The sequence below is a fragment of the Puma concolor genome, chromosome B1 (assembly GCF_028749965.1).
Source record: "Puma concolor isolate L17-30 chromosome B1, mPumCon1.1.hap2, whole genome shotgun sequence".
NCBI classification, from domain to species: Eukaryota; Metazoa; Chordata; class Mammalia; order Carnivora; family Felidae; genus Puma; species Puma concolor.
The window spans coordinates 82,683,399-82,705,191 of NC_141670.1; the positions used below are offsets into that span (position 1 = coordinate 82,683,399).

Below are 21,793 nucleotides of genomic sequence, written 5' to 3' on the forward strand. Positions count from 1 at the left end.
AGAGAATGGATTTAAAAACTGAAAATTACAAAAGTATCCCATAACTACAGGGTGCTGTGATTACTTAACAGGTTATTAAGAACTATAGAGTTCAGTAAGACCCTAAATAACCAGAGTTACTGTGGTGATCCTTATAATGTTGTAAATTTTGTGTGTGTTTGAGTGACATATTCATTTGAGAATCTGGTAAAAGCTAAGAATCTGCCTCCCAGAAATCCATACACAGATGCCAGAACTTTCAAATCATTCCAAAGTATTCCTACGCTCTGTGGAGACAGGCATTAAATAGCAGGTAGTAAATAAGTCTTGCATAAAGAACATCTGTTCTAGATAGAGGAAGGTAAATACCAGTGGTGGCTCTAAATAACTGATAGAAAACATACATACATATGACATTGATGGCCCCAGTGTTTAATCTTTAGAAATCTGTATAACTCCCCAAACAAAATAAGACAGACATACCAATCTATACTCACCTATCTGGATTTATGAGAGATCGTATAGTGATAGCAGCCTTTAAACGCTGCTTGACATCTAGGTAACTAGAAGGTTCATCAAACATGAAACTATGAGAAAGAAAAGCAAACACAATGATTTGTAAGACAAATAGGATATAATTCTATCTTACATGATATTTTAAAGCTCTGTAATATAGTTTCTGATTTAACAACAACCATACTCTCTTACACCAATGAGGAGTCCACTGCGTAAGAGTAAGAACTTTTGTATTCTGTTCAGAAGTAGAAAGAAAAAAAATTGCAAAAGCAGGGCTGCATTATCAAGCCTGGGGAGAGACTCTCTGATTAAGCTAATGTACAAAGTGTTATTGCCTCATGAAAAAATATTCTGATAAAGTCTGAAGTAATTCAGACAGCTTTGCTCTTGATTAAAGTCCATTGCGTTAAAGCAAATGAGTTTTTGAAAAGGAGGGCACCGCACAGAATTATAGAACACTTTGTGGAAAAGGGCTAGCCTGCGCTGGATGTCAGAGTAGGAATGTAGAAAAAGGTGGGAGCAATATATCTGGGAAAAGAGAGGCACTAGAAGGTAGGAAGGAAACTCCTTCTTCCCTTTTCTCTCTCACATGACATGCCACCCTGATTTAGGGTAATCTAAAAGACCTGTTTTACTTGAGGTATTTAAAAACCTTGCTGGCCTGGTTGGAGAGCTTAAGTTTAAAAAAAATCCTTTTATGTACAGAATTTATGTAATATGCAACTGATCATATTAAACAGCACTGTAACCCATAAATTGTGAAGTACTTATCTAAATAAATGAGTTACTCTCCCCCTTTGGGAATAACAGGGAATGGCAATGGATGCATAAATGTTTCAACATCTTAGCTCAAAAGCAGAACTTTAGATACTATTTCTGTTAACTTCTCTCAAAAGCAATGCCTTAATAGTATTACAAATAAAAACTCTAAAATAAAGATTAAGACGTACAAAATTTGCAAAGCAACCTACATATCAGCCTTCTGTATGCAAACGACAGCACAAGCAAATCTCTGCAACTCTCCTCCCGAAAGATCTTCAACATTTCGTTCTTTTAGATGGGTTAAATCTACAAAGAATATAGAGGCATTGTGTTCAATGTTGTTAAGTTTTCTTTTACCTCTTCTAGGCAAAATGTATATATCGCACATCATTCTGGGTATGAATGATATTTCAGTTGAAAACTGTTAATGTAAAAAGTGAATACAACAATTCCTAGAGATTTTCCCCTGTATTTCAGTAATCTATATGATAAGTATCTATCTTTATGAGTTAAGTTCAGGGCCTATTAAAGCATGAACACAAAACAAACTCTTACCAAGCTGTTGACATACAATTGCTTGTGTCTTTGTTTCATCCTTTCGGTCCAAAATAGATCCCACTGTCCCCTATCATAATATATCAGAAATAGTTACTACTATTTTCCTTCAATATTAAAAAGTTACAAAGCAAAATAAGTTTAGTTTGATACATATTTTATACCTCCACAGATATCTAAAATACATAAATTCCTCCTAAAGAGCAACTGACCTTTGCAGCCTTGGGAATCTGGTCTACATACTGAGGTTTGATAATGGCTTTTAGGTCATCTTCTAGAATCTTGGTAAAGTAATTCTGCAATTCGGATCCACGGAAGTAAGTCAAAATTTCTTGCCAATCAGGTGGATCCTAGAAATATAATTATCTGAATTTAATAATACATAATAATGCAAAAAAGAGGACTATTACACAGTTGACTCCTGAACAACATGGGTGAATTTTTTTTGATAACTATAATAAAGTACCATAAATCTATTTTCTCTTCCTTATGACTTACTTAATATTGATAACATCTTCTTTTCTCTAGCTTGCTTTACCTTAAGACTATAGTATATAATACATGTACAAGATAGGTAACTGTTTATGTTACTGGTGTAAGGCTTCTGGTCAACCAAAGGGTATTAACAGTTAAGTTTTGGGGAGTCAAAAGTCATACACAGATTTTCGACTGTGTGTGGAGGGGGGGTCATGACCCCTAACCCTCGCATTGTTCAAGGGTCAACTGTACATCCAAATAGAAGCCTTCTGGCTTTTAAAACATCATTAACAGTTTAAGGAAGTTCATATTTATCAGTAGCATTAACAGATCTTAATTAAAAAGGAGTTTCATCTATATATTATTTCTCAGCATTAATGAATGATACTGAAAATAAGAACATTAAAAAAATTACATCCTTTCCTTCAAAGTCTCACAAAACTGACCTAAGTATTCATTTTCATGAAGTAGTATACATACATCATACTTTCCAAGGTTTGGCTTTTGCTTTCCTGCTAAAATTTTTAGAGCAGTTGACTTTCCAATTCCATTAGTTCCAACTAATCCTAAAACTTCACCTGGACGAGGGATAGGCAACCTGTCATTAAGTATACAAAAATGGATAAATAAATAAAACTAGGATTTAGGTAGAAAAAGCTACATAATACCATAATCATGTATTTTAATGCACTTGCACTCCACACACAACCATTAATAAGCTAAGAGATATATGCCAGATATTATTGGCTATTAGAAAAAAAAAAAAAACAGCCAAAAGTAACTTAAACTGTTAATTGTTAGAAATGCATCCATGACCAATATTACTCTAAATTTTATTTTCAATTTTCATTCATGTCCATTCTAAAGTAATTCTCCTTTACATATAAAGCTCAGTTTTAATGTATAACCAAATGCTCTGATACAAAATTAAATAGCAGGTGCAACCTCACACTGTCTTTTTTTTTTTTTTTTGTCCTGCCATTTACTTACAAGGAGAATAGTGCCACATCAACCAGAAATACTCCACTTCATTCTCCCTGCTGCAGTAGGCTCTTTAAAGCTGGCAGGTTGAGAAATACCTTTTTATTAGTTAAATCTAGACTCTCAGATTCAGAATAACAGTGTTTAGCAGATTAAAAACCTCAAAGCACTCCTGTGATTTAACAATATATGTTTAAGTTGAGAGTAATAGTCTCTGTAGAGGAGATTAGTAAATAATGAAAATAGAAAACAAGTTCCTTAAAAGTTATTTTGGGGATATGAGTATTATTAATAGTAATTCTCAACCTCACTTGTATATCAGAATCACTTGGGAGCTTTTTCAGCTTATTGAGGTCTAGATTCAATATCTAGAGATATAATGTAATTCAACTGGGCTGAAACCTAGGCATTAGTTTTTAAAGAAAAAACCCAAGTAATTCTAATGTTAGCCAGAATGAAACACTGACATATACAGTATGATTCTATACATTATAATTTTGCATTTCTCTTTAGTGGATGGTTAATACTTCTTCCCATTTTCATCTTTCTCTGAAAATTTCAAATGTATTTTACTCTTGATCAAAGTAGAAAAATGTTGACTTGAAAATATACCTGTGAAGTTTGAAGGCATTGGCACAATATCGATGTGTTGTTTCTTTTTCCAAATTGCTTGGTAAATTGACAATTGATAAGGCGCCAAAGGGACATTTCTGTTATTTAAAGTAAAGAATTTTATGTTAATTTCTAGAAATGTACATATGACTAAAACGGATAAAGAATTTTTTATAAACAATCTTCAAAATGGGGGAATTACGGGGTACCTGACTAATTCAGTCAGAAGAGCACGTGGCTCTTGTTCTCAGGGTTCAGTTCAAGCCCCACACTGGGTGTAGAGATTACCAAAAAACAAACAAAAAACCCCAAGTGTGGGACTTCCACAAGATGTAAAATACTGCTTCATTTTCTTATCTACTTAAAAAATAAAAGTTAAATTCCTTGAAGGCAAGAATCATTTTAACTAATTTTGTATCTCCGTTAGTGACTGGCATATTTCTAGATTTTAATACTTAATGAAAAACCTTACAAAAATTGAGGGCTATTTGTGTGTGTGTTTTAACATTAGATATGGCTAAGAGGCAAGATAAAACATGTTTATTGAGTATATCATTCCATATTCAGTTGACAGATGCTTTCTCACTACCTCCTTCTTCCTGTCTTTGTATGCTTTTTTTTGTACTTTGTAAAGTCCTTTAAGGTCTTTATGGTTAACGTTTAGTCAGATTTAAGGTTAAGTCCTTTCCAGATGGTACTTACTTCGGTCTATTTACATCCCACCAACAGCTAGCATAATATCTGCACAGAGCAAGGATTAATGTCTTTCCATTGTGGTTTTTAACCGTCCCATATGAAACAGATGCTTTATATTGCAACTGAGTAAATTCACATTAAAAAAAAGTTTACTTATAGAAAAACTCGAAGAAAAGTTCATTATCAATCAAATAAAAATCCAAGGAATAAGAATGGCAAGAACTGGAAGATCATTTAAGAGCATCAATATGACTACAGACATTGCTCAGACAGCTATAAAGATACATTCAAAGAATATAACCTCAGATTAGATATCTGTTTAGCAGAACTGTTCAAAGAGTTGAGGGGATCAATTTAAAAATCTTTGTATGTAACGATTTCAGTGAATTCTCAGTAAGTTTTAAGAACACAGAAAATTAAAAAACAAAAATTCTTATATTCTAACAAAGTAATTACCACCTTCTAACCAAAACCATTATTTCTTTTAAAAAATATACATATATATATTTATTTTAATTTAGAGACAGAGAGTGTATAAGCAAGAGAGAGGGACATTGACAGAAGGAAAGAGAATCTTTTTTTTTTTTTAAGTTTATTTATTTTGAGAGCGAGTGGGGGAAAGGCAGAGAGAGAGGGAGAGAGAGAGAATCCCAAGCAGGCTCCATACTGCCAGCGCAGAGCCCAATGTGGGGCCTGAACTCGAGAACCATGAGATCATGATCTGAGTCGAAACCAAGAGTTGAACGCTTAACCGACTGAGCCACCCAGGCACCCCCAAACTACTAATTCTGTATACAATATAGTTTTCTGCCAATAGAGTTACCTCCATTTACAGAATTTTCTGTTATTCCACAAATGTACATAAAATGGTTATAGGCTGTAAGTAATATAAACATCTGTTTAGAATACTATTTCATGTATGCGGTGCACTATAAGTACCTTAGTGTTCAGAGGGTATCTATTATCCCCACCACAGATTCCTCATATCAGTATCCTTTCAGCCACTGAAGTGTATACCCCAAAATTTGAGATCTCATTTTTTTATATCAGTGAAGAAGAAAATAGGGTAGAATATATTGTTCAAAATCAGATCTCCAGCACCTCCAACACTGACAGGTACATAAGAGATTAGTAAATGTTTTCTGGAAGGAATGTTTCCTGCTTGTATTTTCAAAACGAGGGAAAACACTTTCATACCAATGAAATTCTTTTGGACACTTAATTAAAGATTCAGAAACCAATATAAAATACACATAAACCTTATGAGAATCAGTAACAGGGTAGTATCCATACTCTGGTAAAAGCCCTTTTTTAAAATAATTATCTACAAATGTCTAAATTAGAAACATAATGCACTGGTTCTTAAATATTATTTATGAACTAAGTTTGGAAATCTATCATTTTAAACTTGAAAGCCTTAACTAAACCATTCAATGCAACAAAAACTAATTGAGGTATTTTTTTTTTTTTAATTTTTTTTTAACGTTTATTTATTTTTGAGACAGAGAGAGACAGAGCATGAACAGGGGAGGAGCAGAGAGAGAGGGAGACACAGAATCGGAAACAGGCTCCAGGCTCTGAGCTGTCAGCACAGAGCCCGACGCGGGGCTCGAACTCACAGACGGTGAGATCATGACCTGAGCTGAAGTCGGACGCTTAACCGACCAAGCCACCCAGGCTAATTGAGGTATTTTGAAAAATTATTGCGTTAAATTAAAAAAATTTTGGCTGAGTGCATTTCTGTTTAAAAGATGTGATTTAAAATTAAATACAGACTTGAAAAGACTGCAGGTAACATGACTCATACTTTTTGTATTTACGTTTCCAAAAGTACTTGTAAAGACATGCTCTAGAATGTCCTTCTCATAAAAGGGTGAAATAAAAAAAGGATGAAAAAAGAAATTAATTTTGGTTGGAAACGGCTTTCCAAAGTTGAGTGTGGCAAGGATAACTTTTACATAGGGTGGCTTAATTAATTAAAAAAGCAACAATATTAGATTTTTGCTAGAATACCATTCTCCTAAATTTATATTCTTTATTCGCTGCTTTATATTTTGCCTCTTTAAAAATAGTTATAATGGGGATGCCTGGGTGGCTCAGTCGGTTGAGTGTCCGACTCTTGATTTCGGCTCAGGTTATGATCCAGGGTCATAGGATTGAGCCCCATGTTGAGCTCCGTGCTGGGCGTGAAGCCTGCTTGAGAGTCTCAGTCTCTCTCTCTCTCTCTCTCTCTCTCTCTCTCTTTCCTTCCTTCCTTCCTTCCTTCCTTCCTTCCTTCCTTCCTTCCTTCCTTCCTTCCTTCCTTCCTTTCCTTCCTTCCCTCTCTGCTTGTGCTTTCTCTCTCTCTAAAAAAATAAAAAATTAGAAAAACCAGTTATAACATATTCAGAATTTTCTGACTTCTTTTTCAGCTTGCAAATGTGATCCGATAAATAAAATATCACTTACCTTAATACAAATACCACAACCAATACAAAGGGTTTCAGAAATCCATGCTATTTTGCTCTGGGGTGTAACCTCTATGCATAATTTTCCTGGCAAAAGAAAAGATAGAATGAAGTCATTTTCCCTGCCATTCTAATTTTCTGAACATTGTTATTTAGGTAATTCTGGTTCCAAATCTCCATACAGAAGCTGATTTTCAAAAACAAAGAACACAGGAAGAAATACATTTGAGATAATATCCTAAAAAAAACAGTGCTATGTGGGAATTAATTATAATTATTAATATATATTAATTTACTACTGGGGAAGAAAATATGCTTCCTAAAACAGTTTTGTTATTTTTTAAAAAGTTTATTTATTCATTTAAGTAATCTCTACCCTTAACATGGGGCTTGAACTCAGGACCCTGAGAGCAAGAGTCACATGCTTTTTTGACTGAATCAGTCAGGTGCCCCTAAAACAGTTTTATTTTTAAGCTGAATGACCTGAATATTTAATTCACAAAATATACCTTGGAAATGGCAAAGTACACCAGGAAAAGGAATGTAATACGTTAGCTAAACCAGTAAAGCTCCAAAAAGGTATGTAGTCATCCAATATACACAAGAAATTAAACTTGGCATTACAGATATTAATAACAGAATTTCTAAATAGCACGGCAGACTATAATAGATGACATCTAAAGTTTAAGATTCAAGAGTACACCTCACTAGTACAGTTAAAGTAACAATTATAACATAGCCCTCAAAGACTACCAATAATTCTGAATTGTTTTAAATTAATTTTGAAAATTAATTAATTTTGGAAATATATAGTAAAACCTCATGAATTAGTCATTCTTATTAAGCTATTTATTCCTGCTTTTTAAAATGAGAATACTATCAAAACCAAAATATACTGGTAGTCTTCTCTCCAAGACTTAAATAATTATAGAATTTTTGTAGAACAGTAAGAATCTTAGTAACAAACTCTGCTTTTATAGCCAATGAACTTTAAAAAATACTGGTAATACATTATTCTACCATTAGCAAAAATAGGACCGTTTAGTCACAAAGCAATAAAAAATTTAGAACAAAATCTGGTCTTATTTTTACAGTTTAAAGAAACTAAGTATATGCCTAGAGAACTATGAAGTCAATTTTTTTAAAACTTTTTCTTATCTTTAAATGATCCAAAGAACTGCTTACCCATTCGAACCACAGGACAACTCTTTTTGCACTCCTGCCGACATTTCTTAGGTTTACATTTGTCATGGTTGACAATAGCAATTCTTGTTAATTTATCTGCCATAATTCTAAGTAAGAATATCCAGCTTTTCTATTAAAAGAAAAGTTAACAAAATTATGGCACAGTCAACGCAATTAGTTAAGAGAAATGAATCATAGGCATAAAAGTTGGAGAGAACATAAATTATCACTACATTCAGATATGATTATCTAGAACTACTAAAAAAAAACCTAGTGAAATCAATGAAATGACTTAGTCACGTTGAGAAAACAAAATTTTACATATATATTACTAATCAGAAGATTTATATAAAGAAAGAAAAAGCACACTGGTCACAAAAAAGGAAAGATCTAGGAATCATCTTACAAAATATATACATGTGAGAAAACTTTCAAATCACAACTTAAAAACATAAAAAGACTTCATCAAATTACGCACTATCTCAGTTTTTACAATACAGAATAGTCAATATCAGACATTTCAACCTTCGCCCAAATTATACATTTAATCCAATTTCAAGGAAAAAACATTAAACCAGACAAGCCAAACCAAAAGCTCTTATGCAAAAAGAATGGTTTAGGAAAAGGAAAAAGAGCAAATGGAATGGGGGAACCTAGATTTAACAGATGGAAAAAAATGATATAATGTCTCAGTAATTAATACTGATACCAGTGTATGAGTACAGTCCAATAAAACAGAATAGAAAGAGTTGATGTGAAAAAGTAATACATATAATAAAGATGTTTACTCCCTCTCTCAAATTAAGTATTACTTCATGTCTTATCTATTAAGGATGTTAATAACAGAAATAGGAAATTATTAAGGCTGTGACCCTGATGTTGACTAAGGGGAAAAGTTAAAAATTGCCATTTCTTTAAGAATTTGTAATATGGCCAAGATGACACTTATGCTAATAGCATTAAAATGAAAAGACCAAGGAACCATACATGTAGATTGTGCTCACTTTTAAAGCTTCTGTAAGTCTTGATATTTAACAGTACCATCAATTATGCAGCTAAGCTCAAAGTGAACTTAAAAATCTTCTACCATGTTGGGCTTAGTGACAGACATCAATTTTCTCAGAATGGTGATTAAATAATTCTGAAAACTATCTTAAAACTCCAGGTTATTCCAGTATGTAATGGCAGAACCTGAAGCCAAAAGAATACCCATCAAAAAAGACATTCTGTTGGCCTTTTCTATCAAGGATTGTGTTAATTCTGATTTTGTTTTGACTGACTGCTTTCCCTTGTACACCTCTTTCTCACTCCGCAATACCTTTAGGTTTGGAGTGGGATAAGAGATTATGCTCCATGCTCCTCCCAGACTATCTTATCTCTCCCTCCTCATTATAGTCAGCTTTTGCCTCTCAGGTCATCCAACTGCTTCCATTTACTAACCATCATATCACTCCCATCCTCATTTCAGCCCTAGGCTAAATTTTACTCTTTTACAAATCCTGTCAGAACTCTTGATTTCAGTATGTTCATAGATGATCTTCCTATTAACAGCCTGTTCTCTTACTTCAGTAACCTCTCTCCTCCAGTGATCTTGTCTTTCATCCTCATTCCTTTGGTGAAAACTTTGACCTTATTTTTAATTTTTTAAAAATGTTTTTATTTATTTTTGAGGCAGAGAGAGACAGAGCATGAGCAGGGGAGGGGCAGAGAGAGGGGGAGACACAGAATCCAAAGCAGGCTCCAGGCCCTGAGCTGTCAGCACAGAGCCTGATGTGGAGCTCGAACTTACGGACTGTGAGATCATGACCTGAGCCGAAGTCAGATGCTCAACCAACTGAGCCACCCAGGCGCCCCGCTTTGACCTTATTATTACCAATGACTGCAATCCTTCTATAACCTTCTTTTCAAATACCCCATTCTTCAATTACTACTCCTGTCTTTTCAGTTTACCCCTCTCGTACCCAACAATCCAACAACCCTTTGAACTCCCCATTCCCCAGACCTACTATCATTATCTCTTAATTCTACCATATTACCACTGTCCCTCAGTTTTTCTAACTTCATGTCCCTCTGTACCCAGCTAAAATTCCACCGTTAATCATTTATATCCTAAACTATAATCCTAGTTACATACAACTCTTCACCTGCACATGTAAAGCCGAAAATGGGTAGACAAAAGCAAAGCCTTGCTGGTTAGTGTCATCTCAAGTGAACCAGCCAACCAGCAATCCCATATAAATTTCTACAGTGAAGTACACTTGCACACTAAAAGACATCTACTAAGGGGAATTTTCTTTTTTTTTTTTTTAATTTTTTTTTTTCAACGTTTATTTATTTTTGGGACAGAGAGAGACAGAGCATGAACGGGGGAGGGGCAGAGAGAGAGGGAGACACAGAATCGGAAACAGGCTCCAGGCTCTGAGCCATCAGCCCAGAGCCCGACGCGGGGCTCGAACTCACGGACCGCGAGATCGTGACCTGGCTGAAGTCGGACGCTTAACCGACTGCGCCACCCAGGCGCCCCTACTAAGGGGAATTTTCTAACAATTCTCTCCTGTACTTCATATCATCAATTATTCCACTGGCTCATTTTCATCAGCATTCAAATAATCTATTATCTTCCCCCATATTCCTCCATTGCTTTATTTCTCGTTCCACTTATTTTTAATGTTTACTTATTTATTTTGAGAGAGTATCCCAAGCAAGTTCCGCGTTGTCAGAGCAGAGTTCAATGAAGGGCTGGATCCCATGAACTGTGAGATCATGACTTGAGCCAAAATCAAGAGTAGGTAGGATGCTTAACCAACTTAGCCATCCAGGCGCCCCCTCCTTCCTTTTATAGCAAGACTATTTGGAAGAGCTGTATAGCTATAGTCAGTGTTCCAAATGTCTGTGTATTTTCTCTGGAATTCATTTCAGACTTTAGTGCTCATCATTCCACCAGAATAGCTTGTCAGGTCCACCACTGTTCTATACATGGGTAAAACAAATAGTTAACAGTTCCTAATTTACTCGAACAACCTATTGCATCTAACACAAAATATGACTTTTTCCTGCTATGCAGAAACCCTTTCTTAACTTGGTTCTGGGACATAGTACTGATCCAGTTTCCCTCCTATTTTCCTGGTCACTTTTCCTTATCTTCTAGGCTTCTAAAAGTTGAAGAGTGCTCTAATACTGTCACATTTTTTAAATTTATATTCATTCTCTAAGGTGTTTTATTCTAATCTCATGGCTTTAAATCCTATTTATATGCTGCTAAGTCCCAAATTTCTAGCTCTAGTCATGACACCTCTCCTAACCGTAAACTTGTTTATCTACCTGACTACCCAACATCTCTTCCTGAAGGTCTAATATACCATCTCCCAAACTGCACACCAGAAGTCCCAACCAAAATGTGCTTCTCTAGCAGTCTTGCCCATTCTGTTAAATGACAACTCCAGTCTTCCATTTACTTAAGCCCAAATCCTTGAAGTTATCTTTTACATGCCACAGCAGCAAATTCTGTACAATTTACCTTCATGAATCTGGCCACTTCTCTTCACTCTGGTTTAGGCCATCATTATTTCTTACCTGCATTACTCTAATAGCTCCCTATCAGGTCTCTCTGCTTTACTTTTACCTACTTCTACTTCAACCCTTGACAGTTCCTTCTCATGACAGAAGTAAGGGTGATCCTTTTATTTTTTTAATGTTTACTCATTTTTTGAGAGACAGAATGTGAGTGGGGGAGAGGAAGAGAGAGGGAGACACAAAATCCAAAGCAGGCTCCAGGTTCTGAGCTGTCAGCACAGAGCCCGATGCCGGGTTCAAGAACCAAACTGCCTGAGCCACCCAGGTGCCCCAGGGTGATCCTTTTGAAGTGTAAGCCATATCATGTCACTCTTCTGCTTAAGGTCCTGCAAAGGCTTCTCTACTCATTCTGAGTAAAAGCCAAAGTCCTTAAAATAACAAATGAGGTACTGATTAGCTTATACTACTTTCTCATCTCAACTCCAACTACTCCAGCTCTTGTTCATTTTGATCCAACCACCTTGGCTTCTTGTGGTTCTTAGAGCACATGTCAGACAGTTCTTGCTTCAGGGCCTTGACCTTTTCTATTCTCTCTGCGTGTAATGCTATTCCCCCTAGTGAGTTACAAGGCTCACTACTTCAAGTCTTTAATGTTTATTTCTCAGTGAGCCTTCTCTAGCTTATACTACCAAAAAATACACCCACTGTTTTGGTTTTTTCTTTCCTGATTTGCTTTATTTTTCTCTTTAGCTCTTTCTAGTATACTGCACAGTATATATTTCATATGTATGTGTATATATGGTTTATGTATGTATTTATCGTGTGTATACATGTATTTATATATTCTTTCTCTCTACACACAGACAGTACTTTTTCCTCCCCAAGTAAAAAGTACTCCATCATGAGGGCAGAGATTTCTTGTCTGTTCAGCCCAGTGGCTAAACCAGTGTCCAGCATATTATAAAAGCTCAAGTATTTCTGTTGAATAAATGAGAAAATTAATTTAAAAATAGTAAATAGTTTTCCTATAGGTTATAGTGACTTCAGAAATATTGCAAATTACCAATATTTCATAGCAACAGCTATCCACTAAAGTATGTAGTGAGAAAAAAAAAAATCAACCAAAAGGAGACTAAGTATTTATGTAATAAACAGAATGGTAATGGTAACTTCTAGACCCATTACCCCTTTAAAAGCTGGTCTAGTTTTCATAAAGACTAGAAGAGAAAGAAATCAAATAACTTTTGAATTGCTACAAAAAAAGCTTTCATTGTAAGTGACAACTCCCTGAAAACTGAAGATTCGTTAGTTATTAAAATAAAGCTGGACACCATACAAATTATCCGATGAATGAATGTCATGAAGTTCATTTTAGAGGATAAATCTTTCATCACAAAATTGTTTACGTTCAACTTTATTTCTGTCAAACTACTTAAGTGTTTCATCTGATATTTCAAAAAACCTTTTTAAAAACTAAGTGAATGTGAGATGACTTTTATAGAAAAATAAAAACATTATCAGAGATGACTAATAAGCAGATTTATGTAAGAAAGTGGTAAGTTATAATGCATTTAAGAATAAGGAATACAGAATCTTTGTATAACTGTTACTTGTGTAAACACTACTGATTAAATTCGTATATTATTTTCAAGAATTGGCGGGGGGGGGGATCCCTACTTTCTTTTTCAATGAGAATGATACAGGCTGTAAGGCTTGGGTGGGGGAAGGTAGAGTTTAGTAACAGACTTCTGGAAACAAAGAGAAATGTGAAGATATTTCAGATCTGAATACAAACTTTTCAAAATAGGTACTCAAACAATGACCCTCAGTGTTATTCTTCCAGCTGGCAAGAAAAAAGGAAGTGAGGCATTATGAAAAGCATTTGTAGTCTAAGACCAAAATTATTATAACACCATGTGAAAGCACTTAAGAGATTGCTCTTAACAAATGATGCTTGGTATCACATAAAATATCCCAACTTATGGTTACTGCAGGTTATTAGTCTTATAAAACATGTAAGTTGGGAGTGGTGCACAACTCTGATTTCAGAATCCTACACTGAAGACATTTAGAAGGGACAACAAAATAATACCACTTTTTCCCCCCAGAAACCATATTAAATGTTCTCCTGAAAAAAAATTTTTATGGGGCTAACATGGTTTTTAACGGGAAAAAAAAATACCCTTTTTGATACAAATACAGATAAGAGCCCTTGGCTAATATTGACAAAGCACTGTTGTTAGGTAGCTGATATAGGATGAATATTCTCAGTATAGGAGACAAACGTACTGAGAAATGCAACGCAAATGCCACTATCGTAAATGCCTAACTAGCAGTCTCTGTGCAAGAGAGGGTAAAACAACCCCCCCCCCCCAAAAACCCTCCCACATCCCTCCCCACTGTTTTGACAGTTATTTCTCACTGTTACGGACTACCATACACAAAATAAGAGAAAATACATTTATGTAGCTTACGGGATGTCAGAATAGGCTTTGGACTTCGCGTCTACAAGGTACGAACCAATGCGCCCCTGATCTCATGCAATTTAAGACATAAGGGGAAAACAAGTAAGTCACCAAGAAGAAAGTACCAAGTGCTATAAAAGCGCACCAAAAAGCTAAAGGCATTCAACTGGGAGGTTACTTGGGATAATCGAATACACGTTGCTCTATGAGAAAAGTAGAGCTACAGCTGGCCATCATTTCTATAAAGACGGCAAAATGCCATGACTCATTCCATAATCACCAGAAAAGCCGAGGAAGAAAAGGCCACGACTTCCTATAATCAAATACGCACATGTGCCAATAAGTCCATTTCACTGTGTCAGGGTAAGGATGGGGGGTGGGGGGGAAACGACGATGCTTTGAGTTCTGAAGTTGCCTTCTTCTCTGTAATAGGGCAAGAGTAGTAGTAAAGGGGGAGTGGAGACGGTGGAGATTACATCTCTGAGAGAGCATGTAAATCCATTCTCGTAGCCCCTGGCGGGGGGGTGGCTGGCAACAGTGGCCAACAGCCAGGTCAGCTGGAGGGGATGCGCGACGCACCTCTAAGCCCTCCGCAGCGTCCGCGCTTCGGCGGTTCCAGCTGTCCCTCCCGAGCCGGCTGCCACGCGCCGCTGCCTCCTTCACTGCTGACACCAGAGGCCTCACCAAAGGCTCTCGGACAACGTCCCTACTGTCTTTAAATCGTGGGAGACCACAGCTAACGGCCAAACACCCCGGGCCATTCAGGTACCTGGAGAAAACGACTCCCTTGCGGAGGAGAGCGCAGAAGCCAAGTCCGTTCTTCCTTTCACTTCTCTCTCACACAGCGTGTTCTTACGGCCACCGGCCAAAATGGCGGTGCTCAACCACCGCCTCGCGCATGCCTTAGGGACGCAGTGCGCACGCGCGACAGAGAGCGACAGGCGGAGCCCTGGCGAGAACTGACGTCATTGTCCTGCGACTCCAAATTAACTTCTGTGGGAAAGCCGGGCTGTCCTGAGTGGGAGTGGCACCGAGCTGCAGGGAATCTTAAAAAGGTGGGTTGCGGCAAGCCGGGTCTGCAAGCTCTAAGGGCGTGAGCTTCTCTCCTCCGCCCTGTCCTGGAGAATGGTTCTCTCGTAAGCAGATGCGTTCGCATCCCTATTCTCAATCCCCTTTTCCGCTCGCGATCTCAAGGCCGCTGGAGAGCCATTGCCCATTCTAGTATTTCTAGCAGAGGTATCTAGCAGAATCGACAGAGTGTGGTCCAGGTACTGCTGGCCGTGGCCTTCTCTCCTTGGCTTCAGTTTCTTCTGAACGGAGTGGCCAGGAAGCCAGGTTTTTCCGAGCTCCGCGTTTTTTCCACTTGGTGGCGTACAGTATCAAAGCAGGCAGTTGAATTCTGCTCCTATGTAGAGTTGGGCTTTTTTTTTTTTTTTTTGACAATTTGACATTTTTGCATATTTGACAATGACTGGACATTCAGCTTGTAGTGACACGCACAGTTTTACTTGTCTCATCCTAGACCTTACTTAAATTGCAGAAGGCAAATACTTTAGCTTAGGACTGCACCTATTCGTTCATCCATTTATTCGTTATGTAAATTGCTAACTGAGCATTTAAGTCTCAGGCCTTTCTGGATTTTACAGTCTAGTGGCTCTACTATTATTTAATGAGTATCAAGAGCTCTGTTGAGATTAGGAAACAACTGAAATCTAAAAGGTGTCAACGAGATGGTATACTGAAATATTGGGCCAAGTTTTTTTTTTTTTTTTTAAGTTTATTTATTTATGAGAGAGAGAGAGAGAGCGAGAGAGAATCCCAAGCAGGCTCCCTGTTGTCAGTGCAGAGCCTGACTCTGAAATAGAGTCAGTTGCTTAACTGACTGAGGCCACCCAGGCTCCCTGGGCCAGGTTTATAATAGCATATATAACAATGTTCAGTATCTGTAACTTTGCACTACATAAGCTGTTTTACATGTTCACTATCAGATATTTTTAAAAAATATTTTTTAAATGTTTGTTATTTATTTATTTTTGAGAGAAAGAGAGAGGGAGAGAGAGAGAGCAAGTAGGGGAGGGGCACAGAGAGAGGGAGACAGAATCCCAAGCAGGCTCCGTGCAGTGCTGGAACCCATGAACTGTGAGATCATGACCTGAGCTGAAGCCAAAAGTCAGACGCTTAACCAACTGAGCCACCCAGGGGCCCCAGAGATTTTTTTTTTTTCATGTTTGCATAGACTTACCAAGATTAACAAAAGATGAGAAAGTTCCAGTAAATTTTTGGGTTTAGAATGGGTCAGTTATTCACTTCTACGCCTTGAAACCTTTTTTCTGACGTTATCTTCTATGGCAAGAGCACACATAAGTTAAACTTTTGACAACTAGTGGGGAGAAGTGATATTTCTCTGTTTCACTTAATGGACTATTTAAAATGGAGACCAATATCTCATTGTGGTTTTGTTTGCATTTCTCTGATGATTAGTGATGTTGAGTATCTTTTCATGTATCTGTTGTGAGATATCACCTTATATCTGTCAGAATGGGTAGAATCAAAAAGATAAGAAATAAGAAATGTTAGCAATGATGCTGGAGAAAAAGGAACCCTTGTGCATTGTTGGAGGGAATGTGAATTGGTGCAAACACTGTGGGAAACAGTATGGAAGTTCTTCAAAAAATTATAAATAGAATTACTCCAGTAATTCCACTACTAGGTAATTTACCCAAAGAAAATAAAAACACTAGTTTGAAAGGATATATGCACCCCAGTGTTCACTGCAGTATTATTTACCATAGCCAAGATGTGGAAGCAACACAAATGTCCATCAGTGGATGAATGGATAAGGAAGATGTGGTATACACACACACATAGAGAGAGATAGATAAATAGGTAGATACACACACATTATGAAATACTAGCCATAAAAAAAGAATGTGGTCTTGCCATTTGCAACCACATGGATGGACCTAGGGGGTATAAGGCTAAATTAAATAAGTCTGAAATAAGAAAGAAATAAGAGAAAGACAAATATCATATGATTTCACTCGTGTGGAATTTAAGAAACAAAACAAGCAGAAAAAAATAAACAGACTTAAATTCAGAGAACAGGTTTCTAGAGGGGAGGTGGATGGGAGGATGGGTGAGACACATAAAGGGGATTAAGAGTAAACCTACAGTGATGAGCACAGAGAAATGTATAGAATTGTTGAATCATATGTTGTACACCTGGAACTAATATAACACTGTTTATTATATTTTAATAAAAAGTTATCAAAAACAAATTTACATTCGCTAAATAAAAAATGGAAACGAATATTTACATATTCCTGGAATAAGAATATTTCTAGATTTTTTTTAAAGTTTGTTTTTGACAGAGAGAGAGAGAGAGAGAGAGAGACAGAGAGAGAAACAGACAGACAGATCGTGAACAGGGGAGGGGCAGAGAGAAAGGGAGACACAGAATGCAAAGCAGGCTCCAGACTCTGAGCTGTCACCATAGAGCCTGACGTAGGGCTCCAACTCACGGACTGCGAGTTCATGACCTGAGCCAAAGTCGGATGCCCAACCGACTGAGCCATCCAGGCATCCCTGGAATACGAACATTTCAGTTTAACTTCTCTAAAGAAAAAAATTCATTTGAATTAAGAATTTTTACTCAGAGGGGTACCTGGCTGGCTCAGTCGGCGAAGCATGCACTCTTGATCTTGGGGTTGTGAGTTTGAGTCCAACGTTGGGTGTAGAGATTACTTAAAAATAAAATCGTTTTTAAAAAAAGAATTTTTATTCAGAGAGGTATAGAATTGTATAGCATTATGGAATTATAGATCAAGTCAACCCCTTTTAGAGGTAAGAAATAAAGCCCAGACCTGCCCGAAGTCTAAGCTAGTTAAAGGAGAGGCTGAAGTTGAAACTATGATCCCATGCTCTTTTGACTATTATACTGTACTGTTTGCACATCTTGTAAATCATAATATATTTTAAAAACAAAAATTGAATTCCTAAGATTTTTTTTTTTTAATTTTTTTTTTCAACGTTTATTTATTTTTGGGACAGAGAGAGACAGAGCATGAACGGGGGAGGGGCAGAGAGAGAGGGAGACACAGAATCAGAAGCAGGCTCCAGGCTCTGAGCCATCAGCCCAGAGCCTGACGCGGGGCTCGAACTCCCGGACCGCGAGATCGTGACCTGGCTGAAGTCGGACACTTAACCGACTGCGCCACCCAGGCGCCCCAAGATTTTTTAATTATAGTGGTTGAGTTATGTTAACTTCATTTGAGAAATAGATGGTTAATATCAAGGGTAGTGATCCATTTTGCTACTAAATTTTAATTTTTACCTTTTGTAGAAAGAAGCTCAGGTCCTGGTATAATGTGGATATTCTTGTTTTCTTTGTAGAATATTTTTAAAATGACCACACCAAACAAGACACCTCCTGGTGCTGACCCTAAGCAGTTGGAAAGGACTGGAACAGTACGGGAAATTGGGTCACAAGCTGTTTGGTCACTCTCATCGTGCAAACCAGGTAAACAAAACAAAAGAAAAACCAAAAAAGTTGTTTGTGATAACTATTTACAGTTTCCTTGTACACAGGACTGACTTTAATACTCTTTTTTGTTTAGATGGTTTCTTTTAATTTTAAACTAAGTTAAGTTTTCATTTGTTATATATTTCTTCCCATTTGTTTTACTAATTCCACTTTAAGTTAACTGCAGGTTTCATAAGGTCTCTTCTTTATCCTCCTCTATCTCTGCAATGATTTAATTATTTGGTGAGCATTTTTTTTGGTTATCTCTCTAGATGGGATAGGTGGGTGATACATTTTTTCAGTCATTGCATGTTCCTAGGTAACTTTATTTTACTCTTTTTTTTAAAGAGTTTATGTTTTATTGTTTTAAGTTTATTTATTTATTTTTGAGAGAGAACACATGAGTGGGGTGGGCAGAGAGAGAAAATCCAAAGCAGGCTCTGCCCTGTCAGCACAGGGCCTGATGCAGAGCTCAAACTCACAAACTGTTGAGCTCATGACCTGAGCTGAAATCAAGAGTCAGATGTTCAACTGAGTGAGCCATCCAGGCACCCCTTTTTCTTTTAAAAAAGTTTTATTTTTTGATTTTTTTATTTTACTCTTGATTGGGATAGAATTTTGGGGTCGTGGTCCTCTTCTCAAAAATTTGAGGTACTATATCATTATTTCCTTTTTGTTGCAAATAAGAAAGCTTATGCTTGTCTCTCTTTTTTTCTAAGTAACTTGTTCTTTCTTTCTGGAAGCATTTCAATTTTTTTTTTTTTTTTTAGCATTTATTTTTGAGAGAGAGCAAGCGCATGAGTGAAGGTGGGGGAGGGGCAGAGAGAGAGGGAGACATGGAATCTGAAGCAGGCTCCAGGCTCCAATCTGTCAGCACAGAGCCTGATGCATGGCCCAAACCCACAAACCATGAGATCATCACCTGAGCCAAAGTCAGATCCTCAACCAACTGAACCTCCCAGGTGCCCCTAAACTTTTCTATTCTTAAAGTTCAAGACTTTTGCCAGGATATGCCAGGATACATGTGTATCTTTTCTCTCATCTGTCTAACTTGTAATTTGATGGGCATTTTCAATCTGTAGACTTAAGCTCAGAGAAAGTTTTTTAGCTTGAGTAACGTTAATTATAATTTTATTGGTTTAATAACATTTTCCAAAGTTTCCTTTGGAAACTTGTTATTTACACATTAAGACTGCTATAGCAATATTCCCAACCAAGCCTCTTGTTTCCTCTTAGGATTCCTTTCTCTCTCTTTTTATAAGTAATTTTTGAGGTATAATTGATTTACAATAAAACTCACCTTTTTTAGGTGTTATAGTTGTGTGAATTTTAACAAACTCCAAGCACCATCACAATCAAATATAGAGTATTTCCATTATCTAAAGAAATTCCCTCATGCCCTTTTGTAGTCACTCTACTGCCCCCTTCCTAGCTCCTGACAACCTTTGATCTGTTTTGTATCCCTCTGGTTATACGTTTCCAAGAATGTGTGTAAATGTAATCACACTGTATGTAGCTTTCTAGGTCTGGGTCTTTCACTTAGCATTTGTGCTTTTTTCCATGCTGTTACATATATCAGTAGTTTGTTCCTTTTTATTGTTGATTACTGTGCCACTGTATGGTTATACCATAATTTGTTTACCTATTCACCAGTTAGTGGAAATCTAGGTTTGTGGTAGCCAGCTTCCAAAATGGTCCCAGTGATCCTTGTCTCCTGGTATTCATGCCTTAATGTTGACTTCTCCTGCAGTGTGTCAGGATTGGTTTCTGGAACTGGTAGAATATGGCAGAGGTGATAGTATGTGACTTCTGAGATTAGATTGAAAAAAGACATTGTGACTATGCCTTGTTCTCATTTTGATCACTCACTAGAAGTCAGCTGCCATTTTGTGAGGAAACAAGGGACCTGGTGAAGAGGTTTGTGTGGCAAGGAGCTCTGGCCTCCTGACAGTAGCCAATGAAGAACTGAGGCTTCTTGTCAACAGCCAGATGATCAAGCCATCTTAGAATGGATCCTCCAGCCCCAGTCAAGATTTCAGATAATTAATTGGTTTAGATAACTTGACTGCAAATTTCTGAACATTCCTGAACCAAAGTGCTCAATCAAGTTCCTCCCAAATTTCTGTCTCATAGAAATTGTGAAGTAACGCATGTTTGGTGTCTTAAGCTGGTAAGTTTTGGGGTAATTGTTATGCAGCAATAGTTAACTAAAATTACTTCTCATATTTGGTGATTATGGATAAGCTGCTATAAGCATTCATTACACGTTTTTGTGTGGACATATGTTTTCATTTGGGGGGGGTAAATTCTTAGGAGCAAAATTCTGTAGAATTTGTAGGAGTAGAATTTGTTTTTATTTCTTCCTTCCCAATCTGTACCTTTTATTTCCTTTTCCTGTCTTACTGTGTTAGCCAAGGCTTCCAATATAACGTTGCATGGGAATGGTGAGAAGGGACATCCTTGTCTTATTCTTTTTTTTTTTTTTTTTAATTTTTTTTTCAACGTTTTTTTATTTATTTTTGGGACAGAGAGAGACAGAGCATGAACGGGGGAGGGGCAGAGAGAGAGGGAGACACAGAATCGGAAACAGGCTCCAGGCTCTGAGCCATCAGCCCAGAGCCCGACGCGGGGCTTGAACTCAGGGACCGCGAGATCGTGACCTGGCTGAAGTCGGACGCTTAACCGACTGCGCCACCCAGGCGCCCCATCCTTGTCTTATTCTTGATCTCAGTGAGGAAACTTTTTAGTTTCTCACTATTAAGTATGGTGTTAGCTGTTGGTTTTTTCATAGATACATAAAGTTGAGGAAGTTCCTTTGGATTCTTAGTTTGTTGGTAGATTTCATGTTGAATGGGTGTTGGATTTTGTCAGATTCTTTCTCTATATTTGTTGATATGATCATATGTTTTTTTTTCCCTTAGCTTGTTGATATGATGGATTACATTAATTGATTTTGGAATGTTGAACCAGCTTTGCATGCATGGAATAAATCCCACTTAGTTGTGGTTTATAATTCTTTTTATACATGGTTTCCTTTTGCTAATATTTTCTTGAGGATTTTTGCATCTGTGTTTGTGAGAGAT

The 21,793-nt window shown here is 37.0% G+C and overlaps 2 protein-coding genes across 4 annotated transcripts in view; one reads left to right on the forward strand and one right to left on the reverse strand.

The window, feature by feature from the left end:
* The window catches only part of ABCE1 (ATP binding cassette subfamily E member 1), a 31,693-nt gene extending 16,579 nt beyond the window's left edge, over positions 1 to 15,114 (reverse strand). The window contains exons 1-9 of the mRNA XM_025921431.2: positions 14,958 to 15,114; positions 8,211 to 8,340; positions 7,027 to 7,112; positions 3,883 to 3,980; positions 2,770 to 2,887; positions 2,025 to 2,162; positions 1,813 to 1,882; positions 1,467 to 1,563; positions 477 to 566 (exon numbers count right to left, since the gene is read on the reverse strand). Coding sequence (XP_025777216.1) covers positions 477 to 566; positions 1,467 to 1,563; positions 1,813 to 1,882; positions 2,025 to 2,162; positions 2,770 to 2,887; positions 3,883 to 3,980; positions 7,027 to 7,112; positions 8,211 to 8,313 — 800 coding nt within the window. The 5' untranslated portion in view covers positions 8,314 to 8,340; positions 14,958 to 15,114. The remainder of the gene's footprint in view (positions 1 to 476; positions 567 to 1,466; positions 1,564 to 1,812; positions 1,883 to 2,024; positions 2,163 to 2,769; positions 2,888 to 3,882; positions 3,981 to 7,026; positions 7,113 to 8,210; positions 8,341 to 14,957) is intronic.
* A 3-nt stretch (positions 15,115 to 15,117) lies between these two features.
* Positions 15,118 to 21,793, forward strand: part of ANAPC10 (anaphase promoting complex subunit 10) — a 115,488-nt gene continuing 108,812 nt past the window's right edge. The window contains exons 1-2 of one of the 3 annotated variants that reach the window (XM_025921716.2): positions 15,118 to 15,243; positions 18,581 to 18,707. In XM_025921716.2, the coding sequence (XP_025777501.1) occupies positions 18,593 to 18,707 (115 nt within the window). In that variant the 5' untranslated portion in view covers positions 15,118 to 15,243; positions 18,581 to 18,592. The remainder of the gene's footprint in view (positions 15,244 to 18,580; positions 18,708 to 21,793) is intronic. The other 2 variants (XM_086704160.1, XM_086704159.1) reach the window with 2 other exon arrangements.